This window comes from Coregonus clupeaformis, chromosome 19 (genome assembly GCF_020615455.1).
Source record: "Coregonus clupeaformis isolate EN_2021a chromosome 19, ASM2061545v1, whole genome shotgun sequence".
NCBI lineage: Eukaryota > Metazoa > Chordata > Actinopteri > Salmoniformes > Salmonidae > Coregonus > Coregonus clupeaformis.
Genome location: NC_059210.1, coordinates 15,540,153 through 15,559,499, shown reverse-complemented (window position 1 = coordinate 15,559,499; position 19,347 = coordinate 15,540,153). Strand labels below are relative to the sequence as shown.

Genomic DNA, 19,347 nt, shown 5'->3' with positions numbered 1-19,347 from the left:
GGCTAGTGAGCACATTGTTGGCAGGCTTGCTGTTACTTTATTGGAAGATGCTGAACTGAGGCGTTCATTGGAAATGACATCAGACTTGCTGGCCGTACAACATCTGTATCCGTGATAACTGTGACAAGCATCGTTAGTGGTGGAAAAAAGGACTGGCCTCAGATGTTTTAATGTTTTGCCAGCCCCTCTCTGTTTGAAGACGTCATGTGAGCTATAAGTATCATAAGTAAACTTAAAATATTCATCATTTACTCCACTTACCCTGTGCAGTATTGTTTGTGACGCTGTGAACACTCGTGATTCTAATGATAAAAACATCAGCATTTGGTTTCTAACCCATGATGATAATGACAGTGGTTTATCAACAGAAAGACTGACATTACAGAAATAAGTATCTCATACATTTTTTTATGAAAAGTTTGTAAGTGTTGATTGTTATGGCACTGATCTTTCCATTTGTGTTCATATGTTTGCGATGCTCTGGAGAGGTGAGAGTAGAGTTGTAAGTGTGTGTGTGTGTGCGCGCGCACTTGATCTACTAACAAGACCATGGGGTATGTGTCTGCATTGTGTTAGCTGACTTAAAGCAGAATGGTGAAGGCAACATGGTGTCATACATACAGCTGTACCTTTGCTGTCCTCACTACTCCATGATCAAGCTGTTCTGTTATTGGAGCCTAAATGAAGTGCTCTGATCTTTTACTAAGTAGGAACTAAAGGCGTTACCCCAGTGTCTATTAAAAGTGACACACGTACAGAAGTCACATACACACAAACAAACACACACGGGGCAGTTGAGCTATGACTCACACCAGTTGGCTGGTAGCATTGAGTTGTGAGGAGGTGCGCTGATTTCTTGTCCATGACTGCGAGAGGAGGAGAAAAACTTAATGGGAAGCATTGCAGGGACATTACTCGTTTTAGTTTGAATATCTCTGAGAGGTATTGTCTCCTTTAAACCTGTTAGAAAGTGTGTTAGTGAGCTACCAGTCATGAGAAGACATGTCCATAGAAGACCATTCTCCTGTTGACGTGACAGTGGAAATACCTTCTATGGAGGGACACCAGGAACAAGGTAAGAATATATTCTACATTTGTTCATTTACAAAATCTATAAGTCAATGTTATGCCACATGGTAATGTTACTTGAATATTTAGGTATTCAAATGTTTATGGAAAATGTATAGCTTGATGAATTAGAATGGTATTATGAAGTAATTTACTAGCCAAAGTGCCAGTTTATTTCTGTTTTAGCCAAATCATTCATCGATGTCTTGTTGAGCTAGCAATATAGCGTTGTATACAGAAACATTCCAGCACCCAGGCTGATATTCTATAAAATAGAAACAAATGTGTTCAAGCACAATGGATAATTTGTTCATTATAATGATAAGACAATGCGCTTATCAAATATCCCATAATTTTGTACTCATTGTACTGTCCATACATTTTAAAAAGTGTATTTTGTTGGCTCTCTTTTAAGGTAACACACTTCCGATCACACTGCAGAGGGAAATTCCAGCACAAAGTCACATGACCAGGGAGAACACCACCAACAATAACCTCATCACAAGTAAGTGATGACCCTGACTGGACATAATGACAGTAGGCATGTAGACAAACCAACTGCAACTGCACTTTCAATTAATAATCTCCATTGCATGCCTTTTAGTCTAGGTCTAGTACTTGAAAGGGAAGTAATTATCATCAGTATGTCAGCTGAGTCAATCAGTGAGAAAAATGTGAGGGAGGCTTCCATACCATTCATATTCTAAAACTGGCCGAGAGTAGTGACTCAAGTCATACCATTCACATCAAATGGGGAACCATATGTCTCCTTCCTGTCTAACTTCCACTAAATCTGTCTGGGGGAAGAAATGAAAAGGCATGTTATCTAATGTGACTATTCTCTCCAGCCCAGCCTCGGGCCTTGGCTCTGCTGGCTGCAACATCCGCTCTGGGACCCTCTGGAGGAGAGATAGGGGCTACCACCAGGCGCCACAGTGACCTCCATACAGACTTCCACACTGGGCTTGCACCCTCTGCTCTGGGGCTCCCGGAGGCAGAGACCCGGCGGGGCACGGACCACAGGCTGTCCCCCCTCTCCCTGGCCATGAGCAGAGCACAGGACTCCAGTCTGTATGTCCAGAGACACAGCAGCAAGGACAGCAGAAGCAGCAGGAAGGAGAGCAGAGACAGCACAGACAACTCACACAAGCCTAGGGCCATACAAGAAGGTAGCAGTGTTGAGGAGTAGTGAACTAAATGTAGTTCAACTAGTAATTTAACTACTTTTTGCAGTAGCTTGGTGGTAGTTCAACTAAATTCAAATCTAGGTAGTGTTTTCAGTAGTTAATAACTTGTTTTGTTATGTAGTGGTGTAGCTAACATCTGGAACTACACACCATTTTTTTTTGTTGCTAAAATGTGGGTGAAGTAGGCAATAATTGTCCTTTCTTTTTCGGCATCAGGCTGAAATTCTCACTTGATACACATTCTGTTAACATATGACCCCAAAGTGATCTGGGACCTTATTTATAAACGTTGTGTAAATTGTACACTAAATATCTGCATGCACCATTTCTGAAAAGACTGCACACGCACAAAAATATTGAGAATTATCAACTTGGAGCACGGCATACATAGGCATGTTTCACGTCATAAATCAGACCGGTCATAAAACTGTGAACAAGCATTATAACTCTGCCTGAAAAATGCCCATCATTCACCTTTTATGGTGACAATAATGTCGTTATTTGCTGTATACATTAAAGTGGAACTGACAGCGTTTTAACTACTTTGCAGATATGAAACAAACAGACAATCATAATATCAGTCAAAAATATCAAATTCCCAGTTTCTGCTACAAAACCAACTTTATAAGAGGTTTTAAAAATAGGTTCTATTTGACTCAATTTCATGACGTGGAGTAAGGCATTGTTGGCAGAATAGATGGATGCAGTTCAATGCATGATTAATATAATTCACCAATACATTTCTTGGTAGTCCAAAGATTAATGCTATCAGGTTTGTTAAGTTGCGTCAATTCAAATCTGGTATTAGGAACAAAAGAGGTCAATACACGTCTTCTAAAATAGACTAGTATTTTAATTAATGCAAAACACTTCAATGGTAAATATGATGTTCGTATATACGGGTCCACTGAAATACCACGCAGGGCACTCAGAGAACTGATCCATTGTTCTGAGTTCTTCTTCAAATACTCTGACAGAGATAGTTCCCGCTCCCTGCTGGCCAATCAGAGTAGAGACTGAGCATGGTTTAGACTTACTCAGCCAATCGTTGGCGCACAGGTTGGTCCCAGCCCCTTGGCGCTTTACCTTTGCACACTGTTGCCAGGCATAAGTTGTTATCATCACAACCTGTAGAGTCAGCACCCATAGACACTGTTCTCCTGTACTCCTTGTACCTACGTCCTTGGACGGTTCACAGATCACAAAGAGGCAGTGTTCGTGTCTGTGAGAAATACAAGTCTTATCTCATCCTACCCCCTAACGTTCCTCACATGAATCACAGCTTGTTATGTGAAACAATTTATATCAGTACAGTACAAACCCATTATGTTTAATCATTAATGCATTCCTTCTAAGCTAGTCATCACATCTAGATCCCCACAGGTTGTAAATCACAGCTGGCTTGGTACATTGTTTGCTGCCTCCACCCATTTGGGCTGCACTGTTTCAGTTTCAATGACTCAATATTTTGGACAAAAACAGAAGAATGTAATATAATAATAATAAATGTAACTAAGGCTGGGAATGTCACTACAATCAAACTAGCAAGGGCAATGATCACAAGTCAGTCATAATGTGGCTAATAAGCTAGCGTATCTATTTATGTAGTTATTTATTTAGCAAGCTAAAAACACAGAGCCTAATGTTAGCTAGCTAGCTGCTGGGAGGATGTCATTTTTCAGTGGCTACAGCTAGAGACGCAGGTGTCATTTGGTTAGCTAACAATAAATGTTAATCACTTTGCTAGCTAGCTAGCTAGCTATGCTGAACTTGAACGACTGTTATCCACAGTTAGTATGCATATCTCTTCGATGCCAAATACATTTGTTTGACAACTATCAAATGGGCGGGCAGGCAGTTCCCATTCAGTTGTCAAAACATGGATTGGGACAAGCATGCATTGGCAGGCAAGCTGCATAATGGCAAGCAGGCTACTATTCCCTATCGTTTATCAGTGCAATTTTGACGGCCAACTACAAGCTGAAAAGGTTTGAGAGGGTTTATCTACTCCTCGTTAGATTTGAACTAATCTCGCTCTGGCTAACATTAGTTGTTTATCTTAGGGAGGGAGAAAAAGCCTACCTCTTCATGGTTGTTTGATCAATAGGACTGTAAAGTTCCCAAATGTAAGAGGACTCCCGTGGTATTTACATATTTGCAGAAATCCATTTAGGTGTATTTTGTGGCTTTTGGCGAATGCTTTCTAATGGTCTAAAGTCGCGCTGTTGCTACTGCCTGTAAACACACAATCCAGTTCAAAGTGAATGATGGCAGGCCCATGTGGAAAATGGCTTATTTGCATATACGCCTACTGTAGCTCTGATTGGTTATGGCGCACCAGTCTGTGTAGAGTCCAGTCTTGGACAAGACTGACATGTTTTTATTAGGTTTTATTTACTGCAGTGTCGCACGGCCGCTTTCCCACTATATATTGCTATAGAATTTGCACAAATACCTTACTCTATCTACGTCATTCCCAAACATTCTATGAAAGTATGAAAACGTGAAAATAACCATATCTAAGTGCTCGCTTGTCAGACAATGTAAAAATAAAAAGGCATCATATTCTTCCTGGGGGTGTATATGAATATATTTTTTTATAAGATTTCATGTTGCTAAAATGCTGTCAGTTCCACTTTTAAGTATTGGAAGTTGGCCAAGACCGTATCTAAAGGAAATAGCAATGGTTATGATATATGTATTTCAACAATTCACAGAAAAAGAGGTCCTTGACGCCATACTTGTTATACTGTAGATACCAAGAAATCCTCAGTTATCCATAGTTTAAATCTAACATTGTTATCAGGAAATATTACAAAAGTATGGAAAACCGCTTATGTGCTGCCACTCCATAAGGGTGGGGATAGTAGTGATCTTGATAATTATAGTCCCATCTCCAGGCTTCCATGTCTAGCCAAAATTCTTGTATCTTTGGAAAAAATAAGCAACTTCGCTCTTTTTTTATCTGAGCATGGTATTTTGAATATAGATCAATCAGGGTTTAGGCCAGGGTACAGCACTATCACAGCGACCACATTAGTTGTTAATGATATTGTCAATGCTTTAGACGCTAAAACGAATTGTGCTGCCTTGTTTGTGGACCTGTCAAAAGCATTTGATACTGTCGACCATGCTATTTTATTGAACAAATCGTCCTCGATTGGCCTGGGCTCTGACGCCTGCTCTTGGCTTCATTATTATTTTAGTGACAGAACTCAGGCCATAGTGATTGATGGGGTTAAGTCTGAATTTCTTGAAGTACATTTACATTTACATTATTTAGCAGACGCTCTTATCCAGAGCGACTTACAAATTGGTGCATTCAACTTATGATAGCCAGTGGGACAAACACCTTTTTTTTATTTTTTGTTGGGGGAAGAAGGGTTACTTTATACTATTCCAGGTATTCCTTAAAGAGGTAGGGTTTCAAGTGTCTCCGGAAGGTTGTTTGTGACTCCGCTGTCCTGGCGTCGTGGTGGAGCTTGTTCCACCATTGGGGTGCCAGAGCAGTGAATAGCTTTGACTGGGCTGAGCGGGAACTGTGCTTCCGTAGAGGTAGGGGAGCTAGCAGGCCAGAGGTGGATGAACGTAGTGCCCTCGTTTGGGTGTAGGGTCTGATCAGAGCCTGAAGGTAAGGAGGTGCCATTCCCCTCACAGCTCCGTAGGCAAGCACCATGGTCTTGTAGTAGATGCGAGCCTCAACTGGAAGCCAGTGGAGTGTGCGGAGGAGCGGGGTGACATGAGAGAACTTGGGAAGGTTGAACACTAGACGGGCTGCAGCGTTCTGGATAAGTTGAAGGGGTTTAATGGCACAGGCAGGGAGCCCAGCCAACAGCAAGTTGCAGTAATCCAGACGGGAGATGACAAGTGCCTGGATTAGGACCTGTGCCACTTTCTGTGTAAGGTAGGGTCGTACTCTGCGAATGTTGTAGAGCATGAACCTGCAGGATCGGGTCACCGCTTTGATGTTAGCGAAGAAAGACAGGGTATTGTCCAGGGTCACGCCAAGTTTCTTTGCACTCTGGAAGGAGGACACAATGGAGTTGTCAACCGTGATGGTGAGATCATGGAGCGGGCAGTACTTTCCCGGGAGGAAGAGCAGCTCCGTCTTGCCGAGGTTCAGCTTGAGGTGGTGATCCGACATCCACACTGATATGTCTGCCAGACATGCAGAGATGCGATTCGCCACCTGGTTATCAGAAGGGGGAAAGGAGAAAATTAATTGTGTGTCGTCTGCGTAGCAATGATAGGAGAGACCATGTGAGGATATGACAGAGCCAAGTGACTTGGCGTATAGAGAGAATAGGAGAGGGCCTAGAACTGAGCCCTGGGGGGCACCAGTGGTGAGAGCACGTGGTGCGGAGACAGATTCTCGCCATGCCACCTGGTAGGAGCGACCTGTCAGGTAGGATGCAATCCAAGAGTGAGCAGCGCCGGAGATGCCCAACTCGGAGAGGGTGGAAAGGAGGATCTGATGGTTCACAGTATCAAAGGCAGCGGATAGGTCTAGAAGGATAAGAGCAGAGGAGAGAGAGTTAGCTTTATTAGTGCAGAGAGCCTCAGTGACACAGAGAAGAGCAGTCTCAGTTGAATGACCAGTCTTAAACCCTGACTGGTTTGAATCAATAAGGTCATTCTGAGAGAGATAGCAGGAGAGTTGGCTAGAGACGGCACGCGCAAGAGTTTTGGAGAGAAAAGGAAGAAGGGATACTGGTCTGTAGTTGTTGACATCGGAGGGATCGAGTGTAGGTTTTTTGAGGAGGGGTGCAACTCTCGCTCTCTTGAAGACGGAAGGGACATGGCCAGCGGTCAAGGATGAGTTGATGAGCGAGGTGAGGTAAGGGAGAAGGTCTCCGGAAATGGTCTGGAGAAGAGAGGAGGGGATAGGGTCAAGCTGGCAGGTTGTTGGGCGGCCGGCCATCACAAGTCGCAAGATTTCATCTGGAGAGAGAGGGGAGAAAGAAGTCAAAGCATAGGATACGGCAATGTGAGCAGAACCAGCGGTGTCATTTGACTTAATAAATGAGGATCGGATGTCGTCAACCTTCTTTTCAAAATGGTTGAGAAGTCATCCACAGAGAGGGATGAGGGAGGGGGAGGAGGAGAGGGGTTCAGCAGGGAGGAGAAGGTGGCAAAGTGCTTCCTAGGGTTAGAGGCAGAGGCATGACATTTAGAGTGGTAGAAAGTGGCTTTAGCAGCGGAAACAGAGGAAGAGAATGTAGAGAGGAGGGAGTGAAAAGATGACAGGTCCGCAGGTAGTCTAGTTTTCCTCCATTTCTGCTCGGCCGCCCGGAGCCCTCTTCTGTGAGCTTGCAATGAGTCGTCAAGCCACGGAGCAGGAGGGGAGGGCCGAGCCGGCCGGGAGGATAGGGGACATAGAGAGTCAAAAGATGCAGAAAGGGAAGAGAGGAGGGTTGAGGAGGCAGAATCAGGAGATCAGGAGCGGGGCCTCCCTCACTTACGTTTCACTGAAACTCTCCCAACTTCCACTTTAGAAATTATAATTGTTGTAAACTACAGCGGTTCAATGTTTTCTAGGAATAGACTGTAACTTAGTTTATTCAGCTAGCTAACTTGGTACAGTATTCTTCCGTGAAAACCGTCCAGGGCACCGAATCCTATGACGCCATAGCCAACTAGCATGCCAGCCTCCAATAACACGGTTTAGCACCAACACTCGGTTACAACAAACCAGTGTGTTAACACGCCAAACAGATCATTCGTGTCCGTGTCTAACGTTGTGTCAAGTTTTGGGTTAGTTTTGACAGTTTGAGTTAGTACGTCGTCAACTTATTCAGCCAGTTAGTTAGCTAGAATAGTTAGCATACTAGCTAGCCATTGCTCTCTGCCAACGAACCAACCCTCCTCCCACGGCACGAAACACACAGAGAGAGCCAAGCTAACGTTAACTAGTCATCCATGTCCCGAATTCCCTTGAATGACTCTTGTTACCAGTATGTAAAAACAAAACAAAAATAAATGTAGGTTATAACTTACCCTTATTAGCTACTGTTAGCCAGTTAAGTGCAAAGCTAGCCACTGAATCGATTCAGCCAGTTCGCGTCTGTCCCAATGGAGAGAAAGCGTCTCCACATATTACAGCTGGGTCGTTCCAGCTATTGTTTAGTTAGCTATCCAGGTAGCTACATTTCGAGTACAGTAGCTACTAACTTCCTAACGTTAACGCTTCAGATAATGAGGTTAGAAAAACAGCTGAATGGTAGGTAGCTAGCTGGCATAATTACAGGTACTCTTAAGCGTGAAATAACATTGGAAACAACTATCCACAGTTGCTAATAGTTACCAGTAGCTACCCGCTAGCTAGCTAGCTAGCTTTATTGGTCCAGGTAGTGGGTTAAGCTAGCCTCGTGCTTCACCGGGCTCAGCCGAATACAATACTTACCTACAATAATTACCTACAATAACCCACAATAACTACCTAGATAAACGACCTACAATACCTAACTATAATACCTACCTACAATCTAAATATATGGTTTAAGCTTTACTCAACACCATATAAGAAGCCAAGCTTACCTCCCGCTAGAGAAAACACAACCTCACCCGACCAGACCAGACCAGACAGAGGGGTCGATACTAGGAACTGTTTTTTTTTTTCTCACTATTTATATAAATGATATTGGCCAATCTGTTAAAAATAGTAAATTTCCTCTATATGCGGATGATACTATTATGTACGCATTTGCTCCGACTGTTGACCTGGCTGTGACAAGGCTACAGTCCAATTTGCAGTTGTGCAGAAAGCCCTTACTGATTTCAAATTTGTGCTTAACACGGGCAAAACAATACAATATGTTGTTTTCAAGTTCTCGTAAGATTGTCTCAGATGGATTACGTCTTCACTTATCGGATGGTTCTATAATCGAAAGAGTCCCTGCATACAAATACCTTGGTATTTGGATTGACAATGATTTATAGTTTAAAAAACATCAGAATCAGCTTGTTAAGAAACTCATATTTAAAGTGGGCTTTTTTTTAAAGAAACATCTTGTCTCTCTCTAGTCAGCAAGAAGCATATAACCTTTCTACCTGTTCTTGATTATGGTGATAGTAATTATCAAAGTGCAGCTGCCTCTACGCTTAAACCCCTGGATGCTGTTTTTCATAGCGCCCTTCGTTTTATCATAGGAGACAGTTTTATTACTCATCACTGTATTCTTTACCAAAAGGTTGGCTGGACCTCTTTTGAAGTCACGTAGATCACATAATTGTGCTTTTTTTGTTTACAAAGCACTGCTCCACAAGCTTCTGACTTACCTAACCACTGTTAGGCTGGCCATCCATCTGGATAACCTTCTTCGGAAGCGCCGGTGTCCACCTTGCCACTCATCTCCCTCCTTTGGCTGTCCTGAGACAGAGCCTGAACCCATGGTGGTAGGGGCCACACACCTCTCCATGGCAGAGTGGGGTCGCTGGAGACAGCTGGGGCTATTGCGGCCAGGAGGGGCACCAGCTTCAGTGGTGTCCGGTGCGTCCCAACCCGGGGTCCACTAGAGCAGAGGGGCGGCCCCGTGACCTTCCATCTCCCAGGGTAGGCGTGAGTATTCCATTATCATCGTTCTCCGCCAAACCCTTTCTGTTTCACTGGCTGGCTTTCCCTCAAGTGTTGTCTCTACAGCTCTAGTGGACTCTGGTGCTGCGGGGAATTTTATCGAACAGGCCCTCGCCTCCTCCCTGAACTTAACTTCATACCCACTCTCCTTTTCCTGTCCAAGCCCTGGATATGCGACCATTGGGATCTGGCACAATTACGTATGTCACAGCTCCACTCACCCTCACCGTGGGACCCAAGCACCAGGAAAGCCTTCCCTTCCTCATCATCACCGCCCCGTACATAAAGTCATCCTCGGCCTCACGTGGCTCCAACTTCATAACCCCACCATCTCCTGGTCAAAGATGAGAATCACCGCTTGGGGACCAGGATGCCAGAGGACCTGGTTTCCAGAACCCTGTGGTTCCACGTTGGTGGAGGGCCCTGTGAGTGTCCTTCAGCCCATCAATCGGCCCTCCCTTATCGTTGGCCCCGTGTTTTGGGACGTAGATGTGGACATCCGCCAGGCTCTGGAGAGCGCATCTACGTCGCCATGGAGGTGAGAAATCGGCTGTTGACCTGGGCACACACATCCCTCGCCACTGGACACCCAGGTATCACTCGCACCATCCAATCCCTCTCTGATAAATACTGGTGGCCCACTTTGGCGCAGGATGTCGCCCACTATGTCAACTCATGTTCGGTATGTACTCAATTTAAATATCCCCGGGACACTCCTACAGGGAATCTACTTCCCCTTCCCATGCCTCAGCGGCATTGGTCACATCTGTCCATAGACTTTGTAATGGATCTCCCCCTTTCTGATGGTTTTACCACTATTCTGGTTGTTGTTGACAGATTCTCTAAATCCTTCCGTTATATCCCTGTCTCTGGTCTACATAGTTTCTGACTGTGGTCCCCAATTCACGTCGCAGGTCTGGAAAGCCTTTATGGAGAAGCTGGGGGCCACAGTCAGCCTCACATCTGGGTACTGGCCTCAGTCTAACGGGCAGGTGGAGAGGACCAACTAGGAGCTGGGAATACGCCCAGAACTCACTTAGTCACTCTTCCACCAGGCTGACTCCCTTCCAGTGCGACCTGGGATAACAGCTGGCCCTGGCTCCGTGGACTCCGGGCCAGACCGAGGTCCCTGCCCCTCCCACGTGAGGCTCCAGCGCGCTGTCCGCCGTCAGAAGGATCAGGCGGACCGCCACCACAGTGAGGCCCCCGTGTTCCATCCTGGTGATCACGTCTGGCTCTTCACCAGGAACCTCCCACTCCGCCTGCCCTGCCGGAAGCTGAGCCCCCGGTTTGTGGGGCCCTTCAAGATCCTCCGGGATCCTCCGGAGGGTCAATGAGGTAATCTATCGTTTAGATCTCCCCTCCAACTACCGGTTCTCACCCTCCTTTCATGTTTCCCTCCTCAGGCCGGTGGTTTCTGGTCCCCTGGCTGATGCCGTCCCCCGCGATACCCCTCCACCTCCCCTGGACATCGAGGGGACCCTGCCTATGCTGTTAGGACCCTCCTGGACTCCCGACGTCGTGGGGGACGGCTCCAGTATCTGGTGGACTGGGAGGGGTACGGTCCTGAGGAGCGCTCTTGGGTCCCAGTGGCGGACATCCTAGACCCCAACATCATCCGGGATTTCCATCTCCGCCTTCCAGACCGGGGGAGGGGGGGGGGGTCCTTCTCCCTCCCTCCGGTGTACTAATCACCGGTCCTGGCAACCCACATTGCGCACACCTGCTCCCCATCGTTAAGCACACCTTGACTTCATCACCACCCTGATTACTCTCCCTTCATATAGCCCTCAGTCATCAGGCAGTATTGGTTTTGGTTACGTTCAGTACGCATCTCCTGTTTTGTATTATCTTCATGTTTATTTTTTATTAAAACTCACCATCTGCACCTGCTTTCAGACTCACTGCGTATACGTTACACACAGTCCATGTGCCACAATGAAGATGCCAGATACACACTAAACATTAAACAAAGATGGGTACATTTTGAAGGCAAGGTCTTCATGTTGTGTTCATGTTGTTGTTGTTTTTATAGAGTTATGTACTAAATCAATACTGTAGCCTCATACATGAGCCCTTTTTCATGTTCATAAGCATCATTACCATAACTGTGTGTGTGCGTGTGTGTGTAAGGCAGTGACGAGCTGAACTCCCTCTCCCAGGGGGAATCTATTATCTTATCGTTTTATTTATTCACTTGAGTAAACAGCATAAAACGCCTTAATTTGCATTATCTCGCTCTCTACCTGCTCCTGGTAGGGAAAAAATGGCGATACACTTACAGTACAGTGGATGGGCCAAAAACGGACGCACTATTATGAAAATTACAGAGGTTAATATATGCAATTTCATGTGTACTTTGTTTGAATTTCTGAGCAATTATTCCATGACAGCTCCAGTGGCTCATTACCAGTGACTATTTAAATTGTTTGAGGACTGTAATCAAGCACTGAGTTTATGTAAACACAATCTCACTCCGGTAACATCTCTTTGAAGTTCTGGATGGCATATATATTGTTAATACAATATCATATTAATTGTGAATAATGCAGTTGTTAACCCCAGTACTGAAGAGGGTTTAACACAACAATAATGCATATCGATGGATTTCAAAGGATTCGATTGTAGTGTTTTGTATGACTATATTGTAGTTTTGTATGAACACAATATGACCTGCTCTACTTTGGATTCTATTGTAGTTTTGTATAGAATAACTTTATTTTATGTATTCAGAATCCCACTGGATCTACTTTAGATTCTATTGTAGATTTGTACGCACTCAGAATCTGACCTGATCTACTTTGGCTCTCCCATTGAATGTACTGTATGTCACTGAATCAATGCCTTTTCTATCTCCCTCCCATTCTCTCTCTCCCTCGCTGCCTGCCTGTAGGCTGCTGCCTGCCCCTGGTACTGGCCTGTCTGTCCTGCCAGTGCTCCACACTGATCCTGGGCCTGTTGAAGGCCTGCTCCTCCTGCCTCCACACCTTCTGCTCCTCCTGCTGCCACTGCTGTTCCCGCTGCTGTGCCGCCCTCCAGGAGGCACCCGTCGAGGACCTACACTGCCACACCCACTGCGACCAGATCCTGTTTGAGTCCTGCTGCGAGCCCACCGAGTGTCTGGAGTTCTGTCTGGAGTGTTGCGAGCTCTGCCACAAGAGTTAGTTAGTAGTGAACCTCAATTTCCGGCTTTCTCACGTGACATAGACATGGAACTGGTGCTAGTTAGTAGCTAGCTATGTACAATCATACACCCAGTTCAACCATTTCACCATGACTCCAGTTAATTTCAAGAGGACAGATCAACAAAAATTGAATGGTCAGAATCTATCATTAGTAACACTGGTCAATGTGTGGGTAGTGGTCTGAGATTTGCCTATACAGCTAAAGTGAACGCACAGCCAATGCATTAAATTATGAGTAATTGCTATAGGTAATTGAGTCAGAGGACTAATTAACAAAGAAAATGGTCTGTATGTCCGCATCACAGAGACATTGGTCATTACAATGAATCTAGCCTACTGGTGGGGTACATGACAGGGCTTCCCAATATCTACAACTTCTGAGTCAGTTTGTCAACAAGGACATTCACTCTCATTAATGTGTCCCTGTTCAACGTGTAAAACCTAACATATTCAATTTTCTCTGCTATTTGTTAAGGTCACGTGATATACACTACATCACCAAAAGTATGTGGACACCCCTTCAAATGAGTATATTTGGCTATTTCAGCCCCACCTGTGTATAAAATAGAGCACACAGCCATGCAATCTCCGTAGACAAACATTGGCAGTAGAATGGCCTTACAGAAGAGCTCAGTGACTTTCAACGTGGCACCGTCATAGGATGGCACCTTTACAACGAGTCAGTTCGTCAAATATTTGCCCTGCTAGAGCTGCCCCGGTCAACGGCAAGTGCTGTTATTGTGAAGTGGAAACGTCTAGGAGCAACAACGGCTCAGCCGCGAAGTGGTAGGCCACACAAGCTCACAGAACGGGACCGCCAAGTGCTGAAGCGCGTAGTGTGTAAAAACCATCTGTCCTCGGTTGCAACACTCACTACCGAGTTCCAAACTGCCTCTGGAAGCAACATCAGCACAAGAACTGTTCGTCGGGAGCTTCATGAAATGGGTTTCCATGGCCGAGCAGCCGCACACAAGCCTAAGATCACCATGCGGAATGCCAAGCGTCAGCTGGAGTGGAGTAAAGCTCACCGCCATTGGACTCTGGAGCAGTGGAAACACGTTTTCTGGAGTGATGAATCACGCTTCACCATCTGGCAGTGCCAACTGTAAAGTTTGGTGGGGAAGGAATAATGGTCTGGGGCTGTTTTTCATGGTTCGGGCTAGGCCCCTTAGTTCCAGTGAAGGGAAATCTTAACGCCACAGCATGCAATGACATTCTAGATGATTCTGTGCTTCCAACTTTGTGGCAACAGTTTGGGGAAGGCCCTTTCCTGTTTCAGCATGACAATTCCCCCGTGCACAAAGTGAGGTCCACACAGAAATGGTTTGTCGAGATTGGTATGGAAGAACTTGACTGGCCTGCACAGAACCCTGACCTCAACACCATCGAACACCTTTGGGATGAATTGGAACGCCAACTGCAAGCCAGGCCTAATCGCCCAACATCAGTGCCCGACCTCACTAATTCTCTTGTGTCTGAATGGAAGCAAGTCCCCGCAGCAATGTTCCAACATCTAGTGGAAAGCCTTCCCAGAAGAGTGGAGGCTGTTATAGGAGCAAAGGTGTGACCAACTCCTTATTAATGCCCATGATTTTGGAATGAGATGATCGACGAACAGGTGTCCACATACTTTTGGTCATGTAGTGTATTTGTCAATATTTGTATTCTCTATGGGTAAAATAGAGGATAAATAATATGAATCAAACATACAGTGCAACTTTGTGGAAAATGTTTGTGAATAATATTATTTACCTCCCACAAACATCAGCCACTGGAATGTTCTAACTGTTGTGGGATCACCTGAACATCAAGAAATATGCATCCTGTAATTGCAGATGAAATAATGGTGGGGCAAATTAGCAATTAAAATCTTGTAATGATTCTGACCCCAATGTACCCCAGTATAAAGACGAGGCTCCCTTCACTCCACTGTGGTTCAGTCTGGGTTCTCTCCGTGTACGATTCCTGCTTTGACTCCTACCTTCACAATCCTTTACAGCTATGGGATGGAGCAATGTCGAACGTGTCAGCTCAGTTTTTAATTCCTTTTCATATGTATCAGATAAAGCACTTACAACATGAAAGGACGCCTGGCGTCGACGCACAAAGCTGACAAGAGGAGGCAATAAATGTAATGTTTATCCTGTGTGTGATTTTAGGGAGATAAATTCCAAAACATCAAGGGGTCTTTTGAAAACGCGACGGCTTGAAGATCGATGTCGGCTCCTTTAAGCTCTTTGCAAATGATGACAGCTAAGAGGCAGGTGTAAATAGCCAAAAATACAACAAAGCCCAACCAAAAGACAACACTGTCAAGCTGTCCCAGGCTTGCTGAAAGAGGCTCATTTAAAGGCACGTTTGAGCAAAAATATTGAATCAAAGTGTCCCTTTTACCCACAACACATCTTGATTCTGCTTTCTGCAAATGACAAATAACAGTGATGACATTTAATTTAGAGCTTGGTGACCATATACAAGCAAATAAACACTCATGTTTGTTTCACTTGTCCCCCTCAATTTGTCTCACCCATGGTCCAATGGATTATGGTACCACTTTGGCCTAATGCATAGGCCTCATATGCCCAACTAGCACACAACCCTTTTGGTCATTAAAGCCCCATTCATACCTGGTTCTAATATGTGTCTGTTGTCCTGATCTTGTCCACATTCTGATTGTCTACACCTGTCGACAAATGTGGGCACAATCAAAAGATGCATTGTGATCTGATTGTGATTAGATCTTCCTGACCCCCCCACCCCGGAGGTAGTCGAAGACGCATCTTGTATGGATATCCTTGAAGTGTAAACGAATCCTGACAATGAAAGCGTAGCAATTTGGCCAACGTCACGGTGTTGCCACCCTCTCAAAAAAATCACACAGGCCAGTTGAGATAGTAATTATGGACAACGATACCTCTACAATTCCTCCAGAATTAAGATCATGTCTTCATTCGACACCAAGTGCCTACTGGCACTGTGGTCGGATGCCTCAGTCCAATCGAAATACTGAACAAAAACATATAAATGCAACATGCAAGAATTTCTAAGATTTTACTGAGTTACACTTCAAGTAAGGAAATAAGTCAATTGAAATAAATTCATTAGGCCCTAATTTCACACGACTGGGAATACAGGTATGCATCTGTTGGTCACAGATAACTTTTAAAAAATGTAGGGGCATGGATCACAAAACCAGTCAGTATTTGGTGTGACCACCATTTGCCTAATGCAGCGTGACACATCTTCGCATAGAGTTGATCAGGCTGTTGATTGTGGCCTGTGGAATGTTGTCCCACTCCTCTTCAATGGCTGCGCAAAGTTGCTGGATATTGCTGGGAACTGGAACACACTGTCCTACACGTCGATCCTGAGCATCCCAAACATGCTCAATGACATGGCTGATGAGTATGTACGCCATGGAAGGACTGGAACTTTTTCAGCTTCCAGAAATGTTGTACAGATCCTTCCGACATGGCCGTGCATTAACATACTGAAACATGAGGTGATGGCGGTGGATGAATGGCACGATAATGGGCTTCAGGATCTCATCACGGTATCTCTGTGCATTCAAATTGCCATCGATAAAATACAATTGTGTTCATTGTCCGTAACTTATGCCTGCCCATACCATAAACCCCACCGCCGCCATGGGGCACTCTGTTCACAACGTTGACATTAGACGTTGACATACACGTGGTCTGCAGTTGTGAGACCGGTTGGACGTACTACCAAATTCTCTAAAATGACGTTGGAGGGATTCCTGCAGTCAGCATGCCAATTGCACACTCCCTCAAAATCTGTGGCATTGTGTTGTGTGACACAACTGCACATTTTAGAGTGGCCTTTTATTGTCCCCAGCACAAGGTGCCCTGTGTAATGATCATGCTGTTTAAACAGCTTCTTGATATGCCACACCTGTCAGGTGGATTATCTTGGCAAAGGAGAAATGCTCACTAACAGGGATGTAAACAAATTTGTGCACAAAATTTGAGAGAAATAAACTTTTTGTGCATACAGAAAGTGTCTGGGCTCTTTTATTTCAGCTCATGAAACATGGGACAGACACATGTTGTGTTTATATTTTTGTTCAGTGTAGATCACGCACATAGAAAATAAAGATATTTATGAAGAGATATTGTCCCGAATGAGAGAAAAAGGGTTCCCCAGTTCCCACATCCAATTCCAGCGCAAAATGTAATATTTTGAAGACATCGTACAGAAAGGCCAAGTACAGTGCCTTGCAAAGGTATTCATCCCCCTTGACATTTTTCCTATTTTGTTGCCTTACAACCTGGAATTAAAATGGATTTTTTGGGGGGGTTGTATCATTTGATTTACACAACATGCCTACCACTATTGTGAAACAAACAAGAAATAAGACAAAAAAACTGAACTTGAGCGTGCATAACTATTCACCCCCCCCGAAGTCAATACTTTGTAGAGCCACCTTTTGCAGCAATTACAGCTGCAAGTCTCTTGGGGTATGTCTCTATAAGCTTGGCACATCTAGCCACTGGGATTTTTGCCCATTCTTCAAGGCAAAACTGCTCCAGCTCCTTCAAGTTGGATGGGTTCCGCTGGTGTACAGCAATCTTTAAGTCATACCACATATTCTCAATTGGAATGAGGTCTGGGCTTTGACTAGACCATTCCAAGAAATGTAAATGTTTCCCCTTAAACCACTTGAGTGTTGCTTTAGCAGTATGCTTAGGGTCATTGTCCTGCTGGAAGGTGAACCTCTGTCCCAGTCTCAAATCTCTGGAAGACTGAAACAGGTTTCCCTCAAGAATTTCCATTCAATTCTGACCAGTTTTCCAGTCCCTGCCGATGAAAAACATCCCCACAGCATGATGCTGCCACCACCATGCTTCACTGTGTGGGGATGGTGTTCTCAGGGTGATGAGAGGTTGCGTTTGCGCTAGAAATAGCGTTTTCCTTGATGGCCAAAAAGCTCAATTTTAGTACCTTCTTTCATATGTTTGGGGAGTCTCCCACAACGTGTTTGATTAGTTTTTTCTTTAAGCAATGGCTTTTTTTCTGGCCACTCTTCCGTAAAGCCCAGCTCTGTGGCGTGTACAGCTTAAAGTGGTCCTATGGACAGATACTCCTTCAGGGTTATCTTTGGTCTCTTTGTTGCCTCTCTGATTATTGCCCTCCTTGCCTGGTCCGTGAGTTTTGGTGGGTGGCCCTCTCTTGGCAGGTTTGTTGTGGTGCCGTATTCTTTCAATTTTTTTATAATAGATTTAATGGTGCTCGGTGGGATGTTCAAAGTTTCTGATTTTTTTTTTATAACCCAACACTGATCTGTACTTCTCCACAACTTTGTCCCTGACCTATTTAGAGAGGTCCTTGGTCTTCATGGTGCCGCTTGCTTGGTGGTGCCCCTTGCTTAGTGGTGTTGCAGACCTTGGGGCCTTTCAGAACAGATGTGTATATATACTGAGATCATGTGACAGATCATGTGACACTTAGATTGCACACAGGTGGACTTTATTTAACTAATAATGTGACTTCTGAAGGTAATTGGTTGCACCAGATCTTATTTAGGGGCTTCATAGCAAAGGGGGTGAATACATATGCACGCACCACTTTTCCGTTATTTATTTTTTAGAATTTTCTTAAACAAGTAATTTTTTTTCATTTCACTTCACCAATTTGGACTATTTTGTGTATGTCCATTACATGAAATCCAAATAAAAATCCATTTAAATTACAGGTTGCAATGAAACAAAATAGGAAAAACGCCAAGGAGGATGAATTCCTTTGCAAGGCACTGTACAATGCGAAGGACTCTTTAGGCTACTTTCAGATTTACATGTACACTGTATTCCTTTATAAAGCCATAGTATTTGCTTTACATGGGTGCTCCATTGCGCTTTCTATCCATTGCTGCTTTTATACATTTTCAAAGTTTGACCACTCGTCTTGTATTAGCTATCATATTAGAGATTCTTTGAAATACAAACTTTTGGATGCCTTTTCTTCTTAAGACCTGCCTAAACACAACCAACACACCTAGGCCTTGTGATGGAAAATGTTATCATGTGAAGAGAATTTCCACAACAATTTGGCGTCACGAATGTATGATCATGATTCCACCCGTGGAGCATCCCAGTGAAGGTCTGCGAGGGAGACATCGGTGCCGCATTACCTAGTGGGAAAGGGAATTTCCTGTCAGACCAAAGACGACGTGGACCTGCCCAGACCAGACTTTTACTGAGAGCTTGCCGGGGGAAGATACCTGATCTGCGAAGCTCTGAGGGACATGTCTTCTGAATTTCAGTAAGTCATTTTAAATGAATTTGTATAAAAATAAATAATAAATATAAAACCA

At 44.5% G+C, this 19,347-nt stretch overlaps 1 protein-coding gene across 1 annotated transcript; it reads left to right on the top strand.

Moving 5' to 3' along the window:
* Positions 1 to 833: 833 nt before the first annotated feature.
* LOC121531364 (myoD family inhibitor domain-containing protein-like) lies at positions 834 to 13,558 on the top strand. The gene is made up of 4 exons (XM_041836605.2): positions 834 to 1,075; positions 1,484 to 1,573; positions 1,917 to 2,237; positions 12,722 to 13,558. Exons 1-4 carry the CDS (start codon positions 1,003 to 1,005, stop codon positions 12,991 to 12,993), a joined length of 756 nt encoding a protein of 251 aa, XP_041692539.2. The 5' UTR covers positions 834 to 1,002; the 3' UTR covers positions 12,994 to 13,558.
* The last annotated feature ends 5,789 nt before the right edge of the window (positions 13,559 to 19,347 follow it).

What these genes read in the sequence shown, in the direction of transcription:
- LOC121531364 (XM_041836605.2), top strand. Translation starts at nt 1,003, where the DNA reads ATGTCCATAGAAGACCATTCTCCTGTTGACGTGACAGTGGAAATACCT. An exon ending in GGAGGGACACCAGGAACAAG is followed by an intron (nt 1,076 to 1,483) that starts GTAAGAATATAT and finishes CTCTCTTTTAAG; the next exon opens with GTAACACACTTCCGATCACA. An exon ending in GCCTAGGGCCATACAAGAAG is followed by an intron (nt 2,238 to 12,721) that starts GTAGCAGTGTTG and finishes GCCTGCCTGTAG; the next exon opens with GCTGCTGCCTGCCCCTGGTA.